Below are 27,929 nucleotides of genomic sequence, written 5' to 3'. Positions count from 1 at the left end.
TAATCTTGGTAAAGCTCCAGTCCCGTAGGGGTCGGAGAGTTACTTCTTGTAACTTAAAACTCACATTTCATCATAATACTACAAAATCTCTTAATAAAATCCAATAATCCTGAGAAATCTTCTATGAGCAATCCACTATACTTAAATAATCATCTCACCCATGCTCCATAATTCTGATCCTTAGCTGAACTATTCCAAAATCATCTGAAAAATATTATGGAGATAAGGGGTGGGTTATCAACAACTCAGTAAGCAGAGAACATATACTAGTATGTAAACATGAGCATTTTCATATAGTTCATAATGCAGAAACAAAACATTTCAGTTTCAATATGCAAATCTCAAAAATACATATTATTAGAAAATCAAAGTGACACTTCAAACTGTCCATATTAAAAAACCATATTCAAATACACCTTTGGCACAACATAACTAACATCTTCATCTTATCATATCATATCAAAATAGAAACCCATGTTTAACCTCCATCGTAAGGTTGTGCATTCTGCAGAAAACCAAGCAGATCGAATATAAACCACCATGTTACCAAAGCGATTGCGCTAAGAGCAGAGACCATTATTATATCTCGTGGTAAGGCCAAAGGTCGCTATTATATCTCATGGTAGGGCCAGAGATCACTATTGTATCCCGTGACAGGGCCAGAGGTCACTATTGTATCTCGTGACAGGGCCAAAGGTCACTATTGTATCCCGTGACAGGGCAAGATATTAGAGTAAAACAAAATCAGAATCACTATATCAAAACCAGAATCAGAGTTAGAACAGAATTAGAAAGTCATGACAAAGGTTTTTCAAATACCACTTCATATCAAAACAGAGTATTGAAATAAATTCAGATCATTTCACATTTTCAAAAACAGATTCAAAACATTTTCACATCACATGCACACATTTTCATAAATTTCATATTCGCTCTTTTTGCATAGTTCAGAAAACAGAATGCACAAAATTAGCTCATGTCTACACCAATCATGACGGAAAATACTTTTCTTATATAGATTTTATGTATATGCAGAACACATAATTGAGGCTATTTTTAGATTTCTTTTCAAAAACAAATGTGATACCCCGTATTTACGTATATTTTTATTAAATGATTATTTAAATTATTATAATTAGTGGTTCTTTTATTTGAAATTAAATGTGTTTCTCGTTATATTGTTTTATGATTTTTTTTAAGTTGTGAGATTTAAATAATGTGTTTTCTTGATATTAATAATTATTTTACATTTAAATTAATCTCTAGCTTGAATTGTTTTATTGTTGGGTTTTAACTATTTTATTTTATTAATATTGAGTTGTAGTGTTTTTATTTAGTTTTTATTTATTTTATTGTGCCTTTTATTTTAAATCAGTATATTGTTAGATTTTATTATTTTATTTTACTAAGTCACTGCGTTTAAATTATTTTATTTAAATTTGCCGTTTTAGAATATATTTCGTTGAATCAGTTTTGAGACCCAGATTGAAAACACTGGATCTTACTTCTGTCCATTCCTTTTTCTTATTTCTGACTCCGACTCCGCTCCGATCCGACTCCGATCCTCCGACTCCGACTCCCTATTTCGACTCCGACTCCGACTCCGTATCCGACTCCGCTCCGCTAGTGTACATATTTTATAAAAAATATATGTGTTTTTCTATATAGTAATCATATAAATATAAATATAGTAACATCATTAGTTAAATCCAATAATATACTAGCAATTAGCACTAGTTATTAGTTATAAACTTATAGTAAATAAGTTAATAAATATTACTAATTTACTATATACTAATAGACTAATAGTATTAGACTATTAGTATATAGTAAATTACTAATATATATAATAGTATACTATTAGTTGTATATATTAAATTAATATCTTTTAAGTTATTATCTTCAAGTTATTATCTATTAGTAATTTAGTTATCACATATTATTAGTTACTAGTTATTACATCTAGACTATCCAGTTATAAGTTATTAGACTATAGTAAATAAGTTAATAAATATTACTATATATTAATAGACTAATAGTATTAGTATTAGTGTATTACTAATATATAATAGTATACTATTAGTTAATATATATTAATTAATATTCTTCTAAGTTATTATCTATTAGTATTAGTGTATTACTAATATATAATATATTTAATAGTATATATTAGCTATATGTATATTAAATTAGTATCTTTAAGTTATTATCTATTAGTACTAATGTAACTAGTGTTATTAGATATTATTAGTTACTAGTTATTACATCTAGACTATGGTGACTATCTAGTTATTAGACTATAGTAAATAAATTAATAAATATTACTAATTTACTATATATTAATAGACTAATAGTATTAGTATTAGTGTATTACTAATATATAATATATATAATAGTATATATTTTTACTAACTTAAATATATTTTTACTAACTTATTAATTTATTTTTATTGTTTAAAGTAGATTAGTAGATTGTAGAATTTAGAAATAGCAGTAGATTGTAGAATTTAGAAATAGGAATCACCGAATCAGTAAACGGCGCCGTACCCCTTTTTTTTTCCCAATTTTTAACCCCAAATGGCGCCGTTTGGGGTTAAAATAACCCCAAACGGCGCCGTTTTTGTTAAGTTATTAGGGTTTTCCCCCCCCACACCCCCCCCCTGAATTCCCTCCCCCTTCGTTGAATCAGATTTCTCCCTCAGTGCCGTTTCCTCTCATCTCAACCTTCACCAACCCGTGAACCCGTACCTCTCATCTGAAGATTCTGAACCCGTGCCGTGCCGGAGCTCCTCCGTCGTCCCTCCGTGAACTTGTGAACCCATAAATCTCATTTTGAGTTGTAACCGAGTGCCTCTCTCTCTCTCTTTCTCTCTCTATAATTTGTATATCTGAACTATTTTTGCAATATTTTTGTTTATTTTCTTGATAGTTGTGGATATTATGTTTGTTTGTGTGCTGGAATCGCTGGATAGTTGTGGATTTTAGGATTGTTGTGTGCTATTTTTGTACGGGTCCCTTTGCATTTAGCATGCGGTTGGAATGTTGGATGGGACACACTATGTACTGGATAGTTTTTCATGTCAATTTGGTTGCTCGTGGCCGAAGTTGTGATTATGCTTTTGGTATTTTAGTATTAGTATGGGACACACTATTAGGAGGAAAATCAGTCCGGTTTAAGATGCTTCTCCATAATTTTTGCGGTTCATTCAACTTGATAATGACTCGTTGCGATTTTTTGTTGAATTTTCATTAAAACTTGAGTCATAGAGTGTAGGCTTGGGCCAATGGTGTCTTTTATTAAGTCCCCATGGCCCTACGTAGTCTGGAGAGTAATTTTTGACTAAGAAGGATTGCAATATAGAAAAGAAAATGAAGATGCAAAGCTCAATTAGTCTTTCACTTTCCTCTTAAATTCCTCGAGTCTATTTTATTTATTTCTTTCTTTTTTTAGCAAGTTGAACTTCATTAATAAAACAATCCTTACTACATATAATTTGAAATGACATTCTAACCATTGCATCTATTATCCAATCTGTATTTCTTTCGGTTGTTGTTTATTGCTGCTATTCTTGATCCGCGGTTCAAATTGGTTACTCAAGCATATTGGTTCAAGAAAACATTGGGTGAGGAGAAGGGTGAGGAGTTTGTTGCACTCCTCAAGAGGGATATGGAATATTTGTATGAGGCATATGTAGAGTTTGGTGGTGGGTGCGTAACTGGTGCTAACAAAACTCAAAGCGGTGAAGCTAGTGCATCAATGGGGAGTAGTAGTACTGTTACAGATTATGATCCCTTGGATTCTTTTAGGGAGTTCCATAAAGAGCATACAGCATCCTTGATGGATTGTAAGTCGGAGTTAGAGCGGTATTTGTTGGAGAACATTGAGATTCCTATGGGGAGTTTCGATATTTTAATTTGGTGGAAAGTCAACTCCACCAAGTATCTAGTTCTTGCTCTAATGGCAAGAGATATCTTGGCTATTCCTATCACCACCGTTGCATCTGCGTCAGCATTTAGCACAGGAGGCCGTGTCCTGGATCCTTTTAGGAGCTCTTTGGCTCCTAGAACTGTAGAAGCTCTCGTGTGCTCGCAAAATTGGTTGAAGTCTACTCCCATATGCTTGAGTCAAAATTATTCTGAAGCCACTGATGATGCAGAGAGCTATAAGTTCGACTCAGGTAATGTATTTAGAGATTTTTTTAAGTTGTTATATGAGTTGATTTTAACATTTTGTAATACTAATTTCCTATACTTTAACATCTTAATGCAGAATTAGCCAATTCTATGGCCAGCATACTTTAATTTTGGTTATGTAATTTTAATGTGTGTATTTAGTTTTTAATTTTGGTTGCACATTTGAATTTAGTTTTATTTGTTATAGTGATAGATTTTGAATTTAGTTTTATTTTCTAATGTGATAATTTTGGTTAGATAAATTAGAAATCTCAAATTATATTTTAAAAAAAAATTGATATAGAAGCCCAAATCCGATTAGAGTTGCAAATTGTAAAATTGAAATGGTAATTGGGTCAAAGAAAAAAGTCTAAAAAAAAACCCAATAAAAAAGCCCAACAAAAAGCCCAATTCCGATTCCGCTCCGACATGTCAGAGTTAGAGTCGGAGCGGAGTGGGGTGTAAGCGGTGTCGGAGTTGGAGGTCGGATTCGGCCTCCGACAAAGTCGGAGTCGGAGTCGGAGGAGGCCAAAACCGACTCCGGTTGAATCGGTGCTCAGCCCTACCCTCACGCCGACGACCTCACCCACCCCAGCCACCACCCCCACACCTCATCCTTCTCTTTCCTAGCTGTGTAGAGCCCAAAATGGCCATGAACTTACTGGGCCGCCGTGCGCCACCCAACAGCGCAACCACTACCACTATAGCTTCCTCTCTCATCAGCCAACATCCTCAACCAAGCTTAGCCCCTAACTCACCGTTGTTCACCACCACGAAGCCCACCAAGACCCACGGCTTTTCCTCCGTTCTGCCGCCGTGCGCCACTGTGCCACCTCACCGCCACCACCATCGGTTTCCCCATCCACCGGTGACCTCCCCTAGCCAATCTCATGCCCCACCGTGACCCCTAGCCGTCACACTCTCCCTCACTCTCCCACGGCCTTTCTCCACCTTTCATAGCCGATCTCCACCGTGCGCCACCTCCCGTGGCCACCAACCACCACTATTAACTTCACCAACACCCTTAAGCCATACCCTAGCCTTCCCTAGCCTTCGTTTGCCTCTGTCCAAATTTGGATATTTTGAGACCCACGGCCATAGTGCATTTTGCACTGTAACGTTGCCTTTCCACAGCCTTTTTGCAATTCAGTGATCCTTCAAAAATTATTTTATAGCGCTGTAAGTATTTTCCGAACAACTCTTGTGATTTAAATATATTTATGCTTTAGCAAATAATCTGTGATTTGTTTGTTGTGCTGGATTGAGTCCGATGAGTTTGGGGGTCATTTGGAATGGAGGACGGAGTTGTTTGTTGATTGGATGATGTTGGGTTTGTTGGATATCTTTGTGACTTGTCGCATGCATTGCATAGTGCACGCATGATCATGTTTGTAAAATGAAAAATAGATTTTCACATAGTGCATGCATATTCATGGATATGAATGAAAAATTGGGTTTTCGTGTGAAAGTGAATTTTTTGGTGCCTGTGTATCACGACCCCAAGCAAAGATGGGACATTATCTCGGTGGAGCTCCTTTGGTCACTCGTGAACGCAATATATTAAGTGACATCCCCTGAGTTGTTGCTGGACAACAACAAGATTGGACGGGATGGTAACGCTCTCGTGCTGACTTCATGGCACATAAACCGGTGAGGGCTAAAGGATGCTTGGCTACGAACGCGCTGGGTGTGGAACTGGGCATTGCTCGTTACATGCATGGTCATTACCCATGGTGTGATGAAAGGAGTCAGGGTGTGCGGATGGTCCCTAGGGGAGACCATGGTGCATACGAATTAAAATTGGATATTGGTTTTAATAACGGATATTGGGCCATTTTCTTGAAAAATTGCGAGATTGAATTAATGGATTTTTATATTGGGCCATTTTTTGGAAAAATGGCGGGACTGTTGATTTGGATTGAATTTTTGGGCCAAATGAGATTTTTTGCATGCGTGAAAAAATTATTCTTTTCGAGAAAATGATGATTTTTGGGTCTCATGCATATGGAATCATATTCATGCATTTTGTTTGGTATGAATGTATTTTTATCACGGCGTTTGTTTGGATGATTACTTACCTGCGGTACCGTTTCTTGGTATCATAAATTTTCATGTAGATGATGAGGAGGCCGAGCTTGAGGATGCGGCTCTACCGAAGAATTGATTGGGTGCCTCTTGCTTGTATATGTTGGAAATTATTTTCTTACTTTTAAATTATGTATTTAGTTTATGACTTTTTTACCGATTAATTGTAATTTTTTTTAGTACGCTTATGTTTAAACGAATTTATATTTTAAACAATTATGGTACTTAGTAGACTAACTTTTATTATCCGTTGCATTGTTTTGTTGTACACGTGTTGCATGTACACACACTTAGCACTTAGCGATGGGATGCGTGACCCGTGTTGTCATCATTCCGATGCCTCGATTTCCACGTGTCCGTACATGGGAGTTGGCGGCGTCACAACAAATATGCATATTTTCAAAATCAACCTCATTTCATATCTTTTATGCAAAGTCTAGTATAGGAACCACGTTTACCTGAACTTCTTAGTCTTGCAAAAATTCTTCACAACAGTGCTGAACGAATAATCAATCGTCACCTATAGAAAATCATATAACTTCAATAAATCTCCAATTGAACATATAACTTGTAAATTGGATGTTTTAGGAAAATAAATTGGGAAGTTAAACAAAAATATTTACAAACAAAATTTCTAAAAGATAAAAGAACCCAAAAATACATAAAATTGGGCTAACTAAGAGGGTTGGATCTAGTGTGATAGGGACAATGAAACAGTAGAAAAGGTGACTGTGTCTTACGGCTAGACGATGGCAAATGAGTGGCAAATGGTGATGACGCTAGACCTTCGTCACACAAGGGGTTGAGAGCACAACCCGTGCTTTGTTTTGGGGGTAGAAAAATAGAGGCTTAATGGCAGTGGAGAGGGAATTGAAGGCTGTTTGGTGGTTGAGTGGGTGGAGAAGTTGGGTCGTGGTTCAACGAGAAGGGGGCAATGCTATGTTTTTATGCATGCAAAACCGAGATTGTTGTGGTGGATAAACCGTGCACTGAGGTGGTGACCAAGAGGAGGTACACTGGCGTAACCCGTGTGGTGTTTTCGACGTGTAGGGTGCTGTGGAGGAGCAAGGGTGGTGATTTTCCATTCGAGTTGCTGCTAGGAAAGGGAGTCGAGTTGCTGCTAGGAAAGGGAGTGGAGTTGTCGTTTGGAGGGGCTCATGTGTAGTGGTTGTGCAGTGGTGTTGCGGTTTCGGGTTGGCTAGGCACCGAGGGGTAGGGCGGTGTTGTGGTGGCTTGGCTATTTTCATGGTGTTTCCGAAGATGGCCATGGCTTGAGTGGTGAACTCTTAAGGAGTTTGGGTGGCTGAGGTTCCGTGCATGGACTGAGCAGTGGCTACCTTAAGGTGGTGCAGCGGCAACCCTAGTTTAGAGGAAGAAGATAAATACGAGATCTAACGTGTACGTGTTCTATATATAATGGGGGGTTTGCCGTGAAAATGAATTTGTCCACTCAAATTTCTCAAAATATTAAATGAATTTTTGGTAAACATAAACTCCAACATGAAACAAGTGCAATAGAAGAAGAAGAAGAAATAGAAGAAAACCCGAAGAATCTCAGCAGGCAGCCAACGTCAGTTTCAAGCTTCATCTTCTCGTCCTTGAGAAATCCTAAAATCTTTGCCATCTTCTCCATTTGATGCAGATTTCCGGTGAGATTTTTTAGATTGGTGATTGCAGATTCTCCTTACAAAGTAATCGATGCTTAAATTTTCATGAACAAGTAGCACCAAAGATTAATGCTTTGTTTAAGGCAGAATGACAACCACAACTTCTCCCTTTCCTTTGACCTTGGGGTTGGGGCCGGGTGGGGGCACCTTCCAAAGGAAAACAACACTCCAGACAGCTATGTGCTGGACATTCCTACGCACCCAATTTATCTTCTAAGTTGTGTTTCTGATGTCATTTCTAAATTAATAGAGAGAAATCAATAAAAAAAATATTAATAGTCTAATATAGACTGTAGTTATACTAAATCACGATAACTAATACTAATATATAACTATACTAATAGTCTACTATTAATACTAATATACTATTATATAATTTATATAGTTACACTAATCACTATAATTAATACTTATATAGTTATATTAAATCACTGATTCACCATAACTAATATTATTAATATATAGCTATATTAATAGTCTAATACTATTATAATTTATATAGTTATACTAATCATATTAAGTTAATAACTAAATCACTATAAGTATAACTATATATATTTAGTATAACTATATAAGTATAACTATAAGTATAACTATAAGTATTTAATGTATAACTATAATATATAGTATTAGTATATATTAACATATTATAAAAGTATAAATTATAATATAGAAATTATGATATACTAAATCACTATAACAGTATAACTAATACTAATATATAGCTATACTAATAGTCTACTATTAATATTATTATATAATTATACTAATTACTATAATTAATACTAATATATAGATATACAATATACATATATAATTGTACTAATACTATTAGTCTATTATACAGTCTAAGACTCTCAATTCTAATATAGGGTATATAGCTATAACTAATACTAATATTCATATTAATACTAATAATGTAGAGTATAATTATACTAACTATTGATTCAACATAACTAATATTACCATTATAATATAGCTATACTAAATTACTAACAGTCTAATACTAATACTATTATATAGCTATATTAATTATAAATTCATAATAATTAAATCATTATAAGTCTATAACTATATACATTTAGTATCAATGTATTATTATATTCTTTAATGTATAACTATTAAATATAATATATAGTACTAGTATATATTAATATTAACATATTATAAGAGTTATAGTATAAATTATAATATATCATATATGTACAAATTTATAATAGTATTAGTATAGTTAACTTAATATGCAATATGTTAGTATTAAATCAGTATAACTACATAGAATATTAATAATATAGTATTTAATATAACTACATAGAGTATTAGTATAACTACATAGATTATTAGTAATAAGAGTATTACTATTATTTAATATAATATCACATAGAGTATTAATAAATATGTGGGTTTTGAAGAGATATAGTAAATAGCAATACTAGTATATTACATATAGTTATTAGTTATAGTAAATAAGTTAATGACTATTACTAATTTATTATATACTAATAGACTAATAGTATTAGCGTACTACTAATACATATATATATATATTAATAGATATATATAATAGTATACTATATGTATATATATTAAATATATCACAATATAATTATATAAGTATTAAACAAAATTTCCTTGGATAAAAAAAAAGGAGGTTTGAGGTGGCACGACCAGACCGGATCGGACTAGACCATCCCTGTTCTTAGGGAGTTCGGTTAGGTCCAGGGTGAGAAAATCCTGAACCGAATATGTCCGGTGCGGTCCACAAAACCTCTCGGGACCGGACTAGACCGAACTTTCCCCTACATTTATTTGTGGCATCGAATATTTGTTCTTGATCGTGTTCTTCCTTTTGCAGGTTTTAAGGTTGCACCTAGATTTTTCTGATCAAGCTAGTTGGCACGTGCAATCATTTTGACAACTAGTTCTAGTTAACAAGATTCTTCTCTCAGGTCAAGATTCTCTAATTGGGTTTTCATTTACTTTTCTATTAATTACCTGAACTCTATAAATTCTGTTACTTGCTAGCTTTAACAAGCAGCTTTAGTTAAAGGCTTAAGTAACTTCAATTTTTTCAGATAATTTTTCTTGTTCTAAAATATTGTTAAATATTCTGTACATGAAGAAAGGGAAAGGGAAAGGGAAAGAGTATGTATCTCCTATAACGCTTCCTACCACAAATCCATCAACTCAGGTATGTGGAGTATTCTCACATCTTTCGGTGTTTTTGCTCATTATCATGACATAGTTGCAAATTAAGAGACGACATGGTCCCATCCATTTACCACAACACTAGCAATTCATTAAATCATGGTTCATAGATGACAAGTGTCCAAAATTGGTCACTTAAATGGTAAGACTTGATTTGTAGGATTCAAATTTTAAAATTTATATTTCAAATAAAATTATGTCATGTAAGTACTATACTAGCTAGGTGTGTTGAAATGTATGTTATTTGAGCGGTACATAAATAAATGAAATTAAAAAAAACTTGAATTTTTAACTTCCTTAGAATTATGCAATTTTCTTTACATGAAAGCTCCCAAGTATTCACCAAAGGTCCAAAACTGTTAGTTACTCAAACAAGTCGTGTGAAAAATGAGTTCAGGTAGAGTTAGTGAAGTTGTAATTGACGGATGTGAAAGGCATTTTTGATGATGTAATATTATACAAGTCTTTCGCATGTAGGAGCTGAGGGCCTAAATAAGACTTGGTATGGTGATCAAGATAGGTTGCCCAACAAGTTAAGAGGCCTTCTCCGCATAAGATAGAATTGGTCTTCCGTATTTGCGTATCTCATAGTGGCCTGGTAAGTTGCATTTGGTTTTATTTGTTTACTATTGTTACTTTGCATGCAACTTCTTGGTTTTCTTGCAGGTTTTTCAGTTATGGTCTTTTATTTAAGGCTGGTTCTTTTTCTTTTGAACTATTGTGGGCTTTGGTTTTATGGGTATCTTGTATTGTGATTGACAATTTTAGGTTTTATTATTATGGAAAATGCTATATGCAAGCGTGGTGGCTTACCATTTGCGCACCCACCAACTAAACACAACGTGGTAATATTAAACGGTGAGTTTTGGAATTTTGAAACCAGCGTTTTCCCTTCTCCCCTTCCGCAAAGTCACCTCTCATTCTTTTTTTTTTTTCTTCACAGAATATGAGAGCACAGCTACAATGCAAAAATCTTAAATATTTCTGATGTGAATACAAAAATCTTGCAGAAAGTATTATACTTTAGATTCCTTCAACATTTCTCCCAATATCCAGGTTTAAGATGGAATCAAAGTAGTGAACTTTGACAGCTTGCAGAGTAGGCAAGCAGGGATTATACTTCAAACTCAGATGAAATTCATTTCACAAACAGTGTTTAACATGGAAAACCAAAGCTGAAAAAATCCCACGCCAAAATCTCATGCCTTAAATGATTAGAGATGCCGATTTGGAAAGTCTGAACTTTTTATACTAAACTAAAAAAAAAGACCGATCTTAAAATTTTTACTCTTCTTTGCAAAATTGTAGATCAACTCGTGCTGGAAAATTTTTGGTTGGGCATAAAGTCTTTTAGACTAGAGTCTAGAGAGCCAAAATAAAGAAGGGTAAAAGGTACTTTTATGGAAGAAAATATGGAGTAGGGTGTTGAGAATTTTCTGTACTGAACATGAGATGTGCTGAAAATTTGCAGGAAACAGAGAAAAAGGTGAGGGGGAGAAGGTAATGGGAGAGAAGACGCTGTTTTCAAAACACCATAAACGTAGACACGTCATGTTTCGTGCGCAATGGGTGCGCCACAACACTTGCATATAGCATTTTCCTTATTATTATTATTATTATTATTATTATGCCTGAGTTTGGGTTTTTTTGATTATTTGTTATCACCAAATATTTGTTTGTGTAATCACAATTTTCCTTCGTTATAAGTGATGATTATCAATAAAATTAGGGTATTATCATCTTCTTTAAAAAAAGAAAAAAGAAAGCCTTTTGCGTGCGTATCTTTTATAAAAGGAAAAGTATAGTTGCAAGCACAATTGTGCACTAATCTGTGCACCAATGTGATGTGATTGGTCAAAAAGTAGATTTTATTGAAAACAGTGTTAATTTAAATTTTAAGTATGAATAAATCAATGTTGGTACACATATTAGTACGCGACTGTGCTTGTATGTAGCAAAACTGTTTATAAAAATGTAGATCTTAGCATATAAAAATGTAAAAAGATAAGTCTATTTTTTGTGAGATTTATTTATTTTTTATAAAAGAGTTTGTATCGATCCTGCATACTTTTTTTTCCTTTTGTTTTTTTTTTTAATGTGTAAAACTTGCATACTTAATACTTATACATAATATTACTCTTAATTGAAGATAGTTTACCTTGAAGAACCTTCAAAAGAGGTGTAAAATGAATTTCTTAAAAAAAGTTAATAATAAAAGCAACCAAATGAAGTGTAAAGACAACCGATTATAAGATTCCAACACTGATATGTCAAAAAAAAGAAAGGCTTAATGAATGTTTTTTAAAAGTCCCCAAGTAATAAAATTCACTCGTTTTAGAAAATAAAAGTAAACTATTATATAGTCATTATAATTTTTCTAAAATTTTAAATAAAAACACAAAAGTAATTCAATTTTTTTAAATTCTAAAACAAAAAATAATATTTCACAAATCAGAAAGAAATTTGTCCACGCTTTGCCCGTTCATGTTGTTCTGCTAGCTGTTGCTGTAGTTGGCAACAATTATCGTTCTCCAAGATAGCTATCTTATTGTTAGGAGAAGGGTCATGCCGGATCACTCTTGGATCATCATCATCCATGTTGTCGTTTTGCTCGAATTCAAAATGAACTCCCAACCTGTTATTATATTTATCACACTTCACAAATGGTGTCCGTAAATGAATTTGATATGAAACTCCAAAGTGATCCCCTTCATTGGTGATCTCATCCCGCCACTCAAGGGCACCACGTGGAAGGTACAACAGCCACAGTGCTCCATCTAATCCCAGTTCATGTCCATGAAAGGGAACCTCGTAGGATTTGGCTATGGGAGTTGATTGACGACCATTACTAATAATGATAGACACCCTCAAATTGCAGAAAGAGAGCTCAAAATGAGGTTTGAAAGCAAGACCGATAACCAAACCTGCTAACTTGGCATTTTTAGGTGGAGGCACTCGGAAACACATCTCAATCTCCCTAGTTTGATGCCGAAACCATTCTGGTAACTCCCCTCCTCTAATTTTAATTGTAGTTATCATTTTTCCGAAACCATTCGGAAACACATCAATACTTGCATTCTTTTGTTGAAGCCCATTGCAATGCCACAATGCAAGCGATCGCAAATGGGTAAATCCAGTGTTACATGATGCAGGGAGGCTAACGAAATTGTTTCCTGATAGATATAATTCTTCTAGCGTGGAAAGGCAATGAAGACTGTTGAGGAAATCAACTTCTTCTAGATTACAGTACATGATTTTCAACTTTCTCAAGGCTGGAAACCACCCAACAGAGTGGCTCTTATCTTGAGTTTTGTTCCCCTTTGACGAAGCCAGCCAGCCCAAATTTGTTGATGATGATGACGACGATTTTGGAAACCTTCCAAGGTTTCTGCAATGCCTAAGAACAAGCTCCCTGAGACGTGGCAACTTAGAAATGCTTCTAGGGAGATCTCTAAGGTTCTTGAATGAAAATATTGATATCCTTTGAAGCCCAATGAGATATTCAACTGACAAAGGCAGTTCTTGAATATTGGGACTGTCATTTAACCAAAGTTCACGTAAACGAGGAATTTCTCCAACAATATTTGGAAATTTCTCCAGACTTATGCACCCAGTAAGTTCTAGGATTTGAAGACGTGGCAACTTCAGGTCAGGAAGGCGTCTAAGTTTACAGCAATATTGAACATTCAACAGAGACAGTTTGTTTAAAAATCCAACAGATTGATGAACCTCAACTAAATTGCGACAGCCCTTAACATTCAAACTCTCAAGATTTGCCATTATTGAGACATCAGGGATGCACGTCAAGTATACACAGTAAGAAAATTTTATTTCTCTCAAATTTTCACAAACCTGGAAAATAAAGGTGAAAGGAACAATATTGTATCAGCTTCCAAGAATTACCAATATAATTTCTTTTTTACAAGTAAATTTTTTGAAAAGAAAAATGGATCCATACATTTGAATTCTTATTTTAAAATCTAGAAAAGAGATAAGATATTTACCTTTATTCCTTCGAATTGCTTGAGTTTACTGTGATGCATGTTGAGAGTAACAAGTTTCTGAGGATGAAAATTGGACGGCAGAGATGGTGATGGGTATCCATCCCAATCAAGCAATATTAGCTCATTAGACAAACTTTTAGGACTCTCTGAAAAGCGTGCATGACGGATTCTAAGCAGTCTAAGCCTTTTCATTCTTGTAAACGCACTAGGATTCAGCAAAATATCTTTTTGCCCGAACAAATCTAGCTTTATGGCTTGAATTGCATTATAAGTTCCCTAATAAATCATAGAACAAGTGGAGGAAAAAATATTAGGACTCAATTGATAGAAGAAAAATGATAAAATGATAAAATTGATAGAACAAGTGGACTAAAGTGCTCTTACCGTATTTTCCTTAAGAACACGGAGAATATCCTCATGAGACCATAATCGGCTTCGCTTTCCTGGCTCGTCGGGAGATTCTTGATGAACAATATTCCTACCCATCAATTGTATCACGTCATGCATCTGCAATCGTTCATGTTGATCAACATTCACCAAAGATCTTTCGATGAGAACTTGTATTCCAATAACTGGATCAAAATCACTCGCTTCCCAAATTTTTGTTACAAAATCTCTCTCTTCTCCCTTAAAGAAACACGCAATATCAAGGAAGATAGCCTTCTCATTGTCGTCCAGTGCATCAAAGCTTATTTTAAGTATTTCATAGATATCTTTGTCAAGACTTCTTTGCATTTTATGTTGTATTTGTTTTTAATGGACTAGCATTATAGTTTAATCATTAAACCTATAATGGGATGGGTTATTTTTTATAGACACATGGAGGCCCCTACTCTCACTCCAATTAAATAGAACTAACCCATTAAGTTCTATTAGTGTTTTTTGTCTGGCCCTTTTATCACATCTCTTTAAAAAGTGAGGGATGATAGACACACGGTAATTGAAAACACAAAAAAGAAGAAAAAGAGGGTAGAGAGTAGTTCACTCCATAGAGAAATTTCTCTTTCTCTTTTGCAGGAATTCTTACATCTCCATGGAAAACTCATCACAAATTGGAGGTATGTTCTTTGTTAATTTTCTTCACAATTTTGATAAGAGATCTTGGTGATCTCGGATTTATTCAAAATCCAACAATTGGTATCAGAGCCAACTTGTCATATTTGTAAGGAAATAAGTTCCTGTTTTGTGAATTTTTTTTTTTTTTCACCACTCAAGTTCATCCTTTTTTTTTTTTTTTTTTTTTTTTGGAGTTCTTGGATGACCAAAAATTTCGTTTTTTGAGTTTTTGTTGCCAACACTGGTGTGTAGCTCACCGGAAATGTCAAAAACCGCCACTTTTGGTGGCCAATTTTTTTTTTTATTTTTGTATCTTCGTTTTTTTTTTTTTTTTTTTTTTTTTTTTTTGACTAAAGTGGACTACCGGAGACATGGGAGGATGCCGGAAATGTCCTCACCGGCGTCTCCTCATCCGGATCGGCCGGAAAAATGGTTCGGATGGCCGAACCGGTGGCCGGAATAGTGTCCGGAAAGGTTGCGGCGCCGGAGTCCCTTTTCGCTAAAGTAACTCGGGTAAAACATGTTAATTATCTGGGTAGGGTTTTGATTCATGGTATGGGCTTTGGATTGGATTTATTCTAACTATTTGGCCCATGTGATATTTAGACCCTTGACTAAGGGAATAGTTTTGAGAAAGGTAAATGTGGACAAAGCCCATACGTATGGGTTGATGGATTATATATGGGCTGAATTGACCCCAGTTTGACCACCAGATTTGACCCGATTTTTCCCGGTTTGACCACCCAGATTTGACCCGATTTTGACCCGGTTTGACCACCCGGTTTGACTTATTATAATATTAAATAAATAAATAAAATAAAATTAAAAAAAATTAAATTAAATAAAATTAAAAAAAAAATGTAGTATAATAGTGCTGTTGTACTAATTTTTTTTTTTTTTACATATTTTTTTTATTCTCGAAATAAAGAATCTTATATGGAGATTATGTCATTTTGTTGTAATACCGATGGTTTGGAATGACTATGTACCCACCTCTCGTGAGACTAGTAATAACAAATTATCGGAGTTGTTATTATTGATCATGCTTCCGCTTAATGATATTATACTAAGATTCATACAAATAGTGAATTTACCCTGTCGGCAAATCATTATTTGGTAGGATGCTTAGGACGATAAAGATAATAGTTAAGTACTTGGCACTTGGTGGCCTAGTCCTATCCTTTCGGTAGCGGGTCATTTTAAGTCCATGTATTTAATTATTCTGCTTTATCATGCGTAAGAGTCTTTTAATGTATCATGGGCTCTAGCATAGTATGTAAGAGTCTATTTTAAATAAAACTTCGGCATGGATATAAGATTGCCTTGAGACATTTATGGGTGCATGTTTCTTATTCCACATGCATAATAATTTTTATTATATTCTCCTCAGCTTATGGCAATGCGGCTATGTCTCTCTCTTTATCTGCCATCAAGAGTCTGACGGGAACCAATTATGAGGATTGGTATGAATCTCTTACTATTAATTTGGCTATTATGAATTTGGATTTGGCTTTGAGGATCGATGCGCCTGTTGAGCCCACTAGTGAAAGTTCTGCGGCTGAAAAGACTCGTTATGAGCAATGGGTGCATTCTAATAGGACTTGTCTCATGATTATGAAGTATACTATTGACAAGTCTATTAGGCTGAGCATAGCTGATACTGATAGTGCTAAAGAATATCTTGATGCCGTTGGGAAGAAATTTATTAAGTTTGATAAGGCAGAGAAGGGAACTTTGATGAAACTTCTTACTACCACAACCTATGATGGGGTTAGTGGAGTCCGAGAGCACATCATGAAGCTTACTCACTTATTTAATAAGCTCAAAGGAATGAAAGTTGAGTTAGCAGATAGCTTTCTTGTATGGCAAGTGCTTGAATCTTTACCACCTCAGTTTGATGCACTCAAGACCACTTATAATGCTCAGAAAGATGAATGGAGTTTGAGTGAAATGACTGCTATTGTAACTCAAGAAGAGGAGATGATGAAAAAGGCCAAGTCTCATGCTGCCTTTATGGTAACTGTTGATAAAGGGAAGAAGAAGTTCTTCAAGAGTAATAATAGCAACTTCCATAAGATGAAGAAATATGGAAAGCCTCCTCAACAAGCTGGTATGAGTGTTCCAAATGGGCCTAAGAAGGAAGTCTTTAAGGGAAAGTGCAACTTTTGTCATTTGTTTGGGCACAAGAGGATTGATTGTAGGAGATTTAAGGCTTGGATAAATAAGAAAGGTACACATTCACTACTAGTGTGTTTTGAGTCTAATCTAGTCGATGTACCTTCTGATACTTGGTGGCTAGATACTGGTGCAACCATTCACACTACAAATTCTTTGCAGGAGCTAAGGAATCGCAGAAGACCAAATGACACAGAGTTAGTAGTAAATATGGGCAATGGGGTGAAGGTTGAAGTTGAACACATTGGTACAATCAGACTTATTTTGGCTTCTAAGCATGTTTTGAACTTGTTTGATGCTGCTTTTATACCTTCCATCAGAAGAAATCTAGTCTCTGTGTCTGTTTTGGACAGATGTGGATATGTTTTTCATTTTGGAAATGGAAAGGCTACAATCTTTTATGACTGTATTATAGTTGGTACTGCTACCTTGTATGATGGTTTATATAAAATCGACTTATTTCCTTCTTTAAATCCTGCTTCTTCTAGTGTTTCTGTTGTGAATACTGTAGTTGGCTCTAAACGTACTAGATCCAATAAGAATTCTTCCATGTTGTGGCACAAAAGGTTGGGTCATATTTCTAGAGAAAGAATGAAAAGGTTGATTAAAGATGGCATTCTAGTTGACTTGGATTTTTCTGATTTTGAAACTTGTGTTGCTTGTATCAAAGGAAAACTTCCAGCGAAAACCAGAAAGCAAAAGATTAGTAGAAGTCAGGAGATTCTAGATTTAATTCATACTGATATTTGTGGTCCCATTTTACCTGCCGCTTTGGGAAATTATAGATACTTCATTACATTTATTGATGATTATTCTCGTTATGGTTGTATTGAGCTCATTCGAGAAAAATCAGATTCATTGGAAGCTTTTAAGGTTTTCAAGGCTGCTGTGGAACTCCAGAAAAATAAGAAAATCAAAGCGGTAAGATCAGATAGAGGAGGTGAGTTTTATGGGAGATATGATGAAATTGGTAGAAATCCTGGACCTTTTGCTAGATTTCTCGAGGCATGTGGTATTGAGGCTCAGTATACAATGCCTGGAACCCCTGAACAGAATGGTATTGCAGAAAGAAGAAATCGTACTCTCATGGATATGGTGCGGTGTATGCTTAGTCATTCCACTTTGCCTGAATTTTTGTGGGGTGAGGCTCTAAAAACTGCTACATATATTTTGAATCAAGTGCCAAGTAAATCAGTTCCTAAAACTCCATATGAGTTATGGTCAGGTAAAAGACCTAGTTTGCATCATTTTCGTGTTTGGGGCTGTAAAGCGGAAATAAGGCATTATAATCCTCAGCAGAAGAAACTTGATCCTAAGACCATTACTGGTTATTTTGTTGGTTATTGTGTGGGATCAAGAGGCTCTAGATTCTATTGCCCTTCTAATGTTACTAGAATTATTGAATCTGATCGAGCCATCTTCTTTGAGGATGTTAGTGACAGTGGGAGTTCAGCGACACGTGAAATTGTATTTAGGGAGGAGCGTGTTGTTGTACCTGTTCAGGTTACTTCCCCAGCAGTTGCTGCACCACCATTGACAGAGGGAACTAGTACTATTGTCCAAGACCAGGTTGTTGACGCTATAGCTGATGTTGATATGAGATCAGATGATATTGTTTTGAGGAGATCACAAAGAAGTCGTAGACCAGCAATTTCTAATGATTATATTGTCTATTTGCAGGAGCATGAGTTTAATACTGGTATGTCTCTTGATCCAGTCTCTTTTAATGAGGCCATTGATAGTCCTCAATCTTCATATTGGATAGATGCTATGCATGATGAGATGGCATCGATGTGTCGAAACAGTGTATGGGACTTAGTTGAACTACCATGTGGTTATAGGGCAATTGGTTGCAAATGGATTTTTAAGACCAAGTATAATTCTGAAGGTCAAGTAGAAAGGTATAAAGCTAGGCTTGTTGCTAAGGGCTTTAACCAAAGAGAAGGTATTGATTATAAAGACACTTTCTCACCTGTTTCTACCAAAGATTCTTTTCGAATTATTATGGCATTGGTAGCTCATTTTGATCTCGAGCTGCATCAAATGGATGTCAAAACAGCTTTTCTCAATGGACATCTATTTGAGGATGTGTACATGAAGCAACCAGATGGTTTTCAAGTGGAAGGAAAGGAACACATGGTATGTAAGCTTAATAAGTCCATTTATGGGCTTAAACAGGCATCAAGACAATGGTACTTGAAGTTTGACGAAATTGTTACCTCTTGTGATTTCAAGGAAAATCTTGTTGATCAATGCATATATTTAAAGATCAATGGGAGTAAGTATATCTTTCTTGTTCTTTATGTTGATGATATATTACTCGCCACAAATGACATTGAGCTTCTGTTTGAGACAAAACGCATGTTATCATCTCATTTTGATATAAAAGATCTTGGTGAGGCCTCTTATGTTTTGGGCATCCAGATATTTCGTGAGAGAACTAAAGGCATTCTTGGATTGTCTCAGAAAACCTACATTGATCGAGTTTTAAGTAGGTTTAATATGCATTCTTGTTCTCCTGGGAAAGCACCTATTATAAAGGGTGATAAGTTTTCTAAGTCTCAATGTCCTCAGAATGATAATGAGAGAACTCAAATGCAAACGATTCCCTATTCATCAGTTGTGGGCAGTTTAATGTATGCTCAAGTATGTACACGACCTGATATTGCTTATGTTGTTGGTGTACTTGGAAGATACTTGAGTGATCCTGGTTTGGCTCACTGGAAAGCTGCAAAGAAAGTACTTAGGTACTTGCAAGGCACTAAAGACCTAGTGCTTACATATCAGCGATCTGACATTCTTGATATAGTTGGATATTCTGATGCCGATTTTGCAGGTTGTTTAGATGACAGGAAATCTACTTCCGGTTATGTTTTTATGATGGCAGGAGGAGCTGTTTCTTGGAAAAGTGTCAAACAGACACTTACAGCTTCCTCTACAATGGAGGCAGAGTACGTAGCTTGTTATGAGGCTACATGTCAGGCTATATGGTTGCGAAACTTTATCTTGGGACTAGGTGTTATGAACACCATTTCGAGGCCACTGAAGATATTTTGTGACAATTCTGCAGCAGTTGCTTTCTCTCAAAACACCATAAGTTCTTCTCGTTCCAAACATATTGATATTAAGTTTTTGTTTGTTAGAGAGAAAATAGCCGAGTCTTGTATTTGTGTTGAGCATGTTTCCACAGAACACATGTTAGCTGACCCACTAACTACAGGTTTAGCTCCAAAATTGTTTCAGGAGCATGTGACTCATTTGGGATTGTTAGAGTCTTCTGTTGTAATTAGTTAGTGGGAGTTATGTGATCATTGACTGTTTACTTATATTGTTTATGCTCATATTCTGTTTTTTATATATATCCATGTCAATGTATGCCTGAGTCACGCGCATTTTAGACAGGGCGTACTTTATGTATTGAGACATTTTGATTAGTTTCGTGCCTGAGTCACGCGCATTTTGGACAAGGCGATTGTTTATATAATGAGACATTATGTTTGGTCTCATGCCTGAGTCACGCGCATTTTGGACAGGACATACTTTATGTATTGAGACATATTGATTAGTCTCGTGTCTGAGTCACGCGCATTATGGACAAGGCTTATTACCTGTCAGAGATAATCTATTTAGTCTATGCCTGAGTCAGGTGCTTGTGAGTATAAGTTTAGTATCATATATCCTGTCGATATATTCACTAGACTAGGTACTACAACTGCATTTTTTGGACAAGGCCTATTGTTTTAAAGACATTAAGATTTATCTCTGGGGCTTCTTCTGGAAATGAGTGTTTGCGTTTATGTTGTGATTAATTATAATGTTGTCCAAGTGGAAGATTGTTGTATTTGTTTTTAATGGACTAGCATTATAGTTTAATCATTAAACTTATAATGGGATGGGTTATTTTTTATAGACACATGGAGGCCCCTACTCTCACCCCAATTAAATAGAACTAACCCATTAAGTTCTATTAGTGTTTTTTGTCTGGCCCTTTTATCACATCTCTTTAAAAAGTGAGGGCTGATAGACACACGGTAATTGAAAACACAAAAAAGAAGAAAAAGAGGGTAGAGAGTAGTTCACTCCATAGAGAAATTTCTCTTTCTCTTTTGCAGGAATTCTTACATCTCCATGGAAAACTCATCACAAATTGGAGGTATGTTCTTTGTTAATTTTCTTCACAATTTTGATAAGAGATCTTGGTGATCTCGGATTTATTCAAAATCCAACATTTTACGTATTTTGCTTTCCCATTGAGGTTTGCTTCTACCACATAGGAAAGACCCCAACACCACTAGAACCAAGGGAAGGCCCTTGGCGTACTGAACCACACTATTTATGAGCTCCTCATACCCTTCTTCAGGATAAGACTTATGGAAAGCATTCAAACTAAGAAGTTGAAGAGCATCAGCATCACTTAATTCTTGGACCTTGTATCTTCTTTCTACCCCATGAGTTTCTAGCACATGTTGATCTCTGGTTGTAATAATGATTCTACTTCCTGGACCAAACCAATTCTTATCTCCTGCTAATTTCTCAAGTTGTTCCACCTCATTGACATCATCAAGAACTAAAAGAACCTTCTTATGGCAGAGCCTCTCCTTTATTACAGTAATTCCTCTATCCACACTTCCCCCCTTTAAGTTGGTATTCTTGCCCAAGGTCTCAGATAGAAGTGTTTCTTGTAATGGAACAAGGCCGGACAGGTTTGTAGTTTCTCGGACTTCAGCAAGAAAGCAGCAACTTTGAAATTCAAGAGCAAAGGAGTTGTATACAGCTTTTGCGATAGTGGTTTTACCTATTCCACCAATTCCATGGATTCCAACCATGCGAACGTCATCATTCCCAACACTCAACAACTTACTCATGGCCCTTATGTGAGAATCTAATCCAACTGGGTTCTTCGCAACATCTAAAAATGTGTGCTTCATTAATATACTTGATATCTCTTCTACAATGCGTTGGATAAAATGGGACTCATGCCTGCATGCCATTCAAACAGGACAATCTAGAAATCATACTGTTACATATAAAAAGCATCTCAGGATCAGTCTAGAAATTGCTAATTAAGAAGAATCTGATCAAGGCTTTCTCTAGTGCCACAAATATAGAGGAATTAAGAAATGAAAAGTAAAGCAGCTAGAAGGAATTGGAACCGATTAAGTGCAGTTACCATAAAATCAGAGAGAAATGAAAAAGAGGAGAGAGACCTATTTGGTTACACCTCATGTATTTGATATCAATGCTTGCATTAAAAAAAAACTAAAAGCGTACCCATTGTTCAAATGCCAACCGGACAAATTGGCTGCTTCTTTGAGAGCCACCTTCCACCTCAACACCCTTTGTATATCATCCTTGACTTTATTTTCATGCATATCGATCACTTCTACAAACTTCCGCACATCTGAAGGATCCACATCGTAGAAAATGGGTTGAACCATTTGGCCGATCGATTTCCGACACTCCAGAATCTTGACAAGTTCATCTAAGCAACACGTGGAAGTGGCATAGGTCTTAGAGAAGATGATGATGGAAATTTTAGATTGTTCAATGGCTTCCAAAAGTGTGGAGATTTCGTCTCCCTTCCGAAGATCCTTGTCATCTATGAAGGTTTTGATCCCCTTTTCAATGAGAGCGTGATGTAGATGACCGGTAAAGGTGTTGCGGGTATCATCCCCTCTGAAACTCAGAAACACATCATGAATCCGAGGATGGGAAGAAGAAGGGGAGGTGAAGGAGACATTTGGGATGGCCATGGAAGAGATTGAAATCTTGGTAGCTTCTTTGAAGGAAGAAGGGTCACGAGTTATTGAGTGCAGAGAGACATGTGAGTAAGGAGCTTTATATTAAGGAAGTGGATCAAGATGGTATGAGTGGGTCACTGTCACTGTGTAATTAAACTCTAATGAAATTTCCTGGGCATTACCAGAGAAGCTGCTACTTTCAAACTGATCAGCAAATTTCTTCTTCTTTGTCAAAAAAAGGTATGCATTACGCGTCGCTTCGAAGAAAAACTTGCCCTCAGTCTTTGTCTCTCCCATCTCTCTGTCTTTCACGGAAGGATCCAACAAAGTTCATAACACTCGCTTTTTCTTTTTATAGCTTTTTCTCCCTTCGCTCTGAAAATTGAAATGACCCTCCTAAGAATCCATGGTTTCTTTAGTGAGTACCCCACACGTGTTTTCTTTTTGAATACCTTTAATTACATTTCTTTCACCGAAGGATCCAAGAAAGCTCACAACACTTGCTTTTTCTTTCTATAGCTTTTTCTCCCTTTGCTTGGAAAATAATGACTCCCGTAAGAATCCATGGTTTCTTTAGTGAGTACCCCACACGTGTTTTCTTTTTGAATACCTTTAATTACATTTCTTTCACCGAAGGATCCAAGAAAGCTCACAACACTTGCTTTTTCTTTCTATAGCTTTTTCTCCCTTTGCTTGGAAAATAATGACTCCCGTAAGAATCCATGGTTTCTTTAGTGAGTACCCCACACGTGTTTTCTTTTTGAATACCTTTAATAGACAATTTGTTGCTTGCAGGAATAATTGCCATGCACGTCATGATGTGGATCGCACATGACCAAAAGAGGCCAGAGACACTCAATTGGGTCAACTCAGTGTTAAGAACGTGTGACGCACATAACACAAGGAAGAATGGATGTTCGTTCCCATGGAGAAGCTTGGGAATCACATGATTTACTTCTCCGCGTTTATCACGTAAGCTTTGATGTAGTCGTTCAGTATAATTCCCATGGAGAAGATAAGAAGCTTCTCCGCGTTTATCACGTAATCTAATATTGAATTAACTTTAAAATCATATGAAAAGATTAATCATTTTAATAAATATTAGACGAGAAGTGTTGTTTCCCTAAAGACAAAGGTCCGCCGCACCGAGCCTCTGTTTCTCTAGCCCGACACCCTCCTTTTCTCTCTCTCTTGATCTGCACCTTCACTCACCGTGGAACGTCCACCTCCTGTTCTCAATTTTTTACGCTGGAAAGAAATTTTATGGGGTTCTATTCTCGCAATTCGTCTCGGGATTAAAAAATGGGGAATATTTATGATTTGTTTGATCTAAAGGGGAATATTAAGAGCTGTTTATGTGGACTATTTGAGACTCTTTAGGCAAACAAGTCTCTGGCTTCTGTTGGATGTGGTATAAGGTGATGCTATTGAATCATTGATGGGAAAGTTTCTTTACCTATCATAAAAAAAGAAAAAAAAAAAGGGTTTCTGGTACAACAGTTTAGAAGCTGTTTCGCGGAACTAGAGTTTACAATCTAATCTTAACTTGCTATGCTCATTTTAAATTGACTAAAATACTTGTTCACTGTATAGGGATTGTTTGTGGAAGTCAAACTTCTGGTTGTCAAAAAATATATAAAACTGAAAAGTGAGATGAGATGCAATTAGCTACTTCTACAACAGAAATGTTTTTCTTTCCCCTGGGTTAGAATTATTGATTTATGTAGCTAGTTGGAAAGTACTATAATGGTTTGAATAAAGAGAGAAATACAGGAGTATTTTGTGCTAAGGTGTTTTGGTTGGTCAAGTTTCGCTTCAAGGAGTTTGTGCTGTTGTAAATAGGATTAGTTATTCATTGTCCAAAGAAAAACAAGAATTAAATGATATTCTGGAGGAGAATTTCAGTTGGAAAATGTATGAGCTGCAATAGTCTAAACTTCTTCGAAAAATGCATTAGGAATTAAGCTTATCATTTCTTGAAAAATTTGGAATTAAAGATGTTTCTGATTGTTCTCAATTATGAGATCATTTGCTAGGTTGAAGAACAGAAACCCAAGAAGAAGGCTCATAGTGAAAAGGAGCCCCGGATGAAGCACCATCATAGCTGTTTAAAGAATCAAAAGCATTCATCATCCAGGAAACAATCAGATTTAGAAAATGTCACTGCAGAAGGGGAAAAGGGGAAGACTAGTAGACAGAAATCTTGATGTTGTAGTATAGCCTCATAAATTGAGCAAATGGAATTAAAGTCTAAAATAGCATGTGTTAAATTAGAAAAAGATTCAGAAAGTTAGTTATTTTCTGTTATTGTCTTTCATTAGTATAAATACATTCAGTACTTGTAATTAATTCATTCACACAAAAGGTTTTCATTTCATTTTTCCTCTGCTTCTATTCTGTGTTCATCAGAAAATTGACATGGTATCAGATTGAAAATCATTCTTGCTTCTGCAAATTCATCTTCTCGTCTCTAAAACTTTGAATTCTTGAAATCTGAATTACAAAATTCTGCTCGAGAATTTTTGTTGTTGTCTTCTTCGTCTTCTTTCATTTCTTGCACTTTCTCTAATAGATTCCTGAAATGGATTCTACCAATTCTGCCACTTCTCCTCGCTCTGTCATAAATCTCTCAGATTATTCCTCTAGTCCTTCTTATCTACATCCAAATGACAATCCTGGTGCCCTCCTCGTTTCAGAAATTTTTTCTGGAGATAATTACATTGCATGGAGTCGATCAATCACCATGGCATTGACTGTCAAGAACAAGGTGGCATTCATTAATGGTTCGATTGCTGCTACTCCTGCTGATCAACTTGTTCTTCATAGTGCTTGGCTGCGTGTTAACAATTTGGTACTTTCTTGGTTAATGAATTCCATTTCTAAAGAAATAAGGAATAGTTTGCTTTATGTTGCCTCGGCTGTTGATCTTTGGAATGAGTTAACAACCAGAAACTTAAGGAGTTAAAAACCAAAAACTTAAGAAGTGATGGTTCAAGAGTTTTTCACTTTAAAAAAATCTCTATAAGTAGTATAACTCAGGGTTCTTTATCAATCATTGAATACATTCAATACTTGTAATTGATTCATTCAATCCATTCATGAAAGGTTGTCATTTCATTTTTCCTCTGCTTCTATTCTGTGTTCATCAGAAAATTGACACTTGATGTTGATGAAAAGGAAAGAGAAGGCAGAGGGTATTGTGATTCAAGTCATCACAATGGGATTGAGTCACACTTCAAGCGTCACAATGTTGCTCCCAAACTTTCAGAGGAAGAGCGGGCTACTAGGCGGTATGAGATGCAAGTGGATGTTGAACTGCATGAAGAGCAAAGATGGAAACGTTTGAGGAAGGCTGAGGAGGACGATGGGTGAGAAACTACCCATGCCAGCTTATCTAGCGGCAGAAATTTCTTGGATGCTGCTCAGAAAAGTATCTATGGTGCTGAAAAAGGGGGAAGCTGGGTAGGTCTGCAGTTGATTGCTGCCTATCCTGAATAGTTTTAGCTGATAACTCTAGGTTTGCTTCTCCGCCTTGGCCCCCCTGCACATGGGGTATCTCTCAAGTATTAGCTTTGAACCATGTATTGAAATATGAATAGGGCGAAGTGATAATCGCATTCTTTCACAATTTACTTCTCCTTAGGGGCTAATACCTTCCAGTAATACTTGGCTTGAAAATGAGGTGCCAATTACTGACATCTCCAGGCGTAAATGTTATATAACACTCGCCATGTGTGTGTTCTATCACGTTTACAAATTAAGGATGACAATGAAAATTCAACCACTTCTTAAGGAATTGATTGGTTTGTTCTGTATCCATTATTGTGGACCCAATTGGTAATGGTGTAGGATGTTGATCGCAGACCTAACACACTAATTGGACCCAAGTTTCATGAAACCGTCATTAAAAGTGGACGAGAAATGGTTATACGTTCGAACTATGATAATGTTTCGTTCGAACATAAATCATACGATGTCGTTTTTCAAGGGTTACATGTTAACATATAAAATGGTACATTCGAATTGTTCATGTACATTTGAACGTTAAGCCCACTTACGTTCGAACGTATAAATTAGTCATTCTAACGTTCAGGTAATAGTCATTAACGTTTGAGCATGAACTGTTTTAAAATTAAAAATGAAATTTCAAATTAAAAAATATTGAGAATTGAATTAATAAAAAAAATACTATATATATTAAATGATATTATTCATTCCATAAAGTATTAAAAAATTTGTAAAATATGAGTAAAAACTTTATTCATTTCATTACATAAAATTACACTAGATAACTAGATTTTTTATTCATTATTCATTATTCATTAAAAAATGGAATTTTTTTTGTCCATTTCACTAGATATTGTTCATTACGTGAAGTTTAAAATTAAAAATAGAATTTCAAATTAAAAAAGATTGATAATTGAAATACAACAATACTAGATATATTAAATGATATTGGTCATAACATAAAGTATAAAAAAATAGCAAAATATAAATTAAAACTACAAGAAAAGTGCAAAAGAAGTCAATTGAAGTTGTTTACATAAGTATGTTGACCTTTTCAAAAGTTATGCCACCCCAAAAGTTAAGCCGCATTAATTGCACCACTCCAAAAGTTATGCCACGTTAAAGGAACCTGACTAAAGGAACTGCTGAGGGGACACATCTCCCTAACACAAGGCATGGGCAACTGACCCAAGAAATGGGATATAAAAGGTAATCCCCAAGTACTTGGAACTCTCTCTGAACTCTTTATTCACTTACACAAAATTTTAAGGCAAGAATGATTTTGGCATCGAAGACTCTTCGGCCACCACCAC

The 27,929-nt window shown here is 35.5% G+C and overlaps 2 protein-coding genes across 3 annotated transcripts; one reads left to right on the top strand and one right to left on the bottom strand.

The window, feature by feature from the left end:
- Positions 1-12,584: 12,584 nt before the first annotated feature.
- On the bottom strand, positions 12,585-23,438 carry LOC122276820 (disease resistance protein RUN1-like). Its single transcript, XM_043086719.1, has 5 exons — positions 22,640-23,438; positions 21,598-22,348; positions 14,522-14,872; positions 14,138-14,413; positions 12,585-13,985 (listed from the first exon to the last, which is right to left on the bottom strand). Exons 1-5 carry the CDS (start codon positions 23,119-23,121, stop codon positions 12,585-12,587), a joined length of 3,261 nt encoding a protein of 1,086 aa, XP_042942653.1. The 5' UTR covers positions 23,122-23,438.
- Positions 23,439-23,510: 72 nt separating this feature from the next.
- Positions 23,511-26,924, top strand: LOC122276143. Of its 2 annotated transcripts, none has more exons than XR_006228765.1 (2): positions 23,511-25,960; positions 26,259-26,924. XR_006228765.1 is itself a non-coding variant. In XM_043085643.1 (2 exons), exons 1-2 carry the CDS (start codon positions 25,691-25,693, stop codon positions 26,479-26,481), a joined length of 465 nt encoding a protein of 154 aa, XP_042941577.1. In that variant the 5' UTR covers positions 23,961-25,690; the 3' UTR covers positions 26,482-26,924. The 2 variants fall into 2 exon arrangements, 1 of the variants encoding a protein (XP_042941577.1); XM_043085643.1 differs by having other exon boundaries at positions 23,961-25,960; positions 26,287-26,924.
- Positions 26,925-27,929: the final 1,005 nt, after the last annotated feature.

This window comes from Carya illinoinensis, chromosome 9 (genome assembly GCF_018687715.1).
Source record: "Carya illinoinensis cultivar Pawnee chromosome 9, C.illinoinensisPawnee_v1, whole genome shotgun sequence".
In the NCBI taxonomy this organism is placed as follows: domain Eukaryota; kingdom Viridiplantae; phylum Streptophyta; class Magnoliopsida; order Fagales; family Juglandaceae; genus Carya; species Carya illinoinensis.
Note: the sequence above shows the minus strand (reverse complement) of the source record. Positions and strands in the feature narration are given on the sequence as shown.

Bases quoted from the DNA above. Each gene is read 5' to 3' on its own strand.
- LOC122276820 (XM_043086719.1), bottom strand. From the start codon at position 23,121: ATGGCCATCCCAAATGTCTCCTTCACCTCCCCTTCTTCTTCCCATCCT. The intron at 14,873-21,597 runs ATGTTGGATTTT...ATACAACATAAA, and splicing joins GGGAAAGCAAAATACGTAAA to ATGCAAAGAAGTCTTGACAA. The intron at 13,986-14,137 runs GTAAATATCTTA...TTTATTTTCCAG, and splicing joins AGCAATTCGAAGGAATAAAG to GTTTGTGAAAATTTGAGAGA.
- LOC122276143 (XM_043085643.1), top strand. From the start codon at position 25,691: ATGGATTCTACCAATTCTGCCACTTCTCCTCGCTCTGTCATAAATCTC. The intron at 25,961-26,286 runs GTACTTTCTTGG...GTTGATGAAAAG, and splicing joins GGCTGCGTGTTAACAATTTG to GAAAGAGAAGGCAGAGGGTA.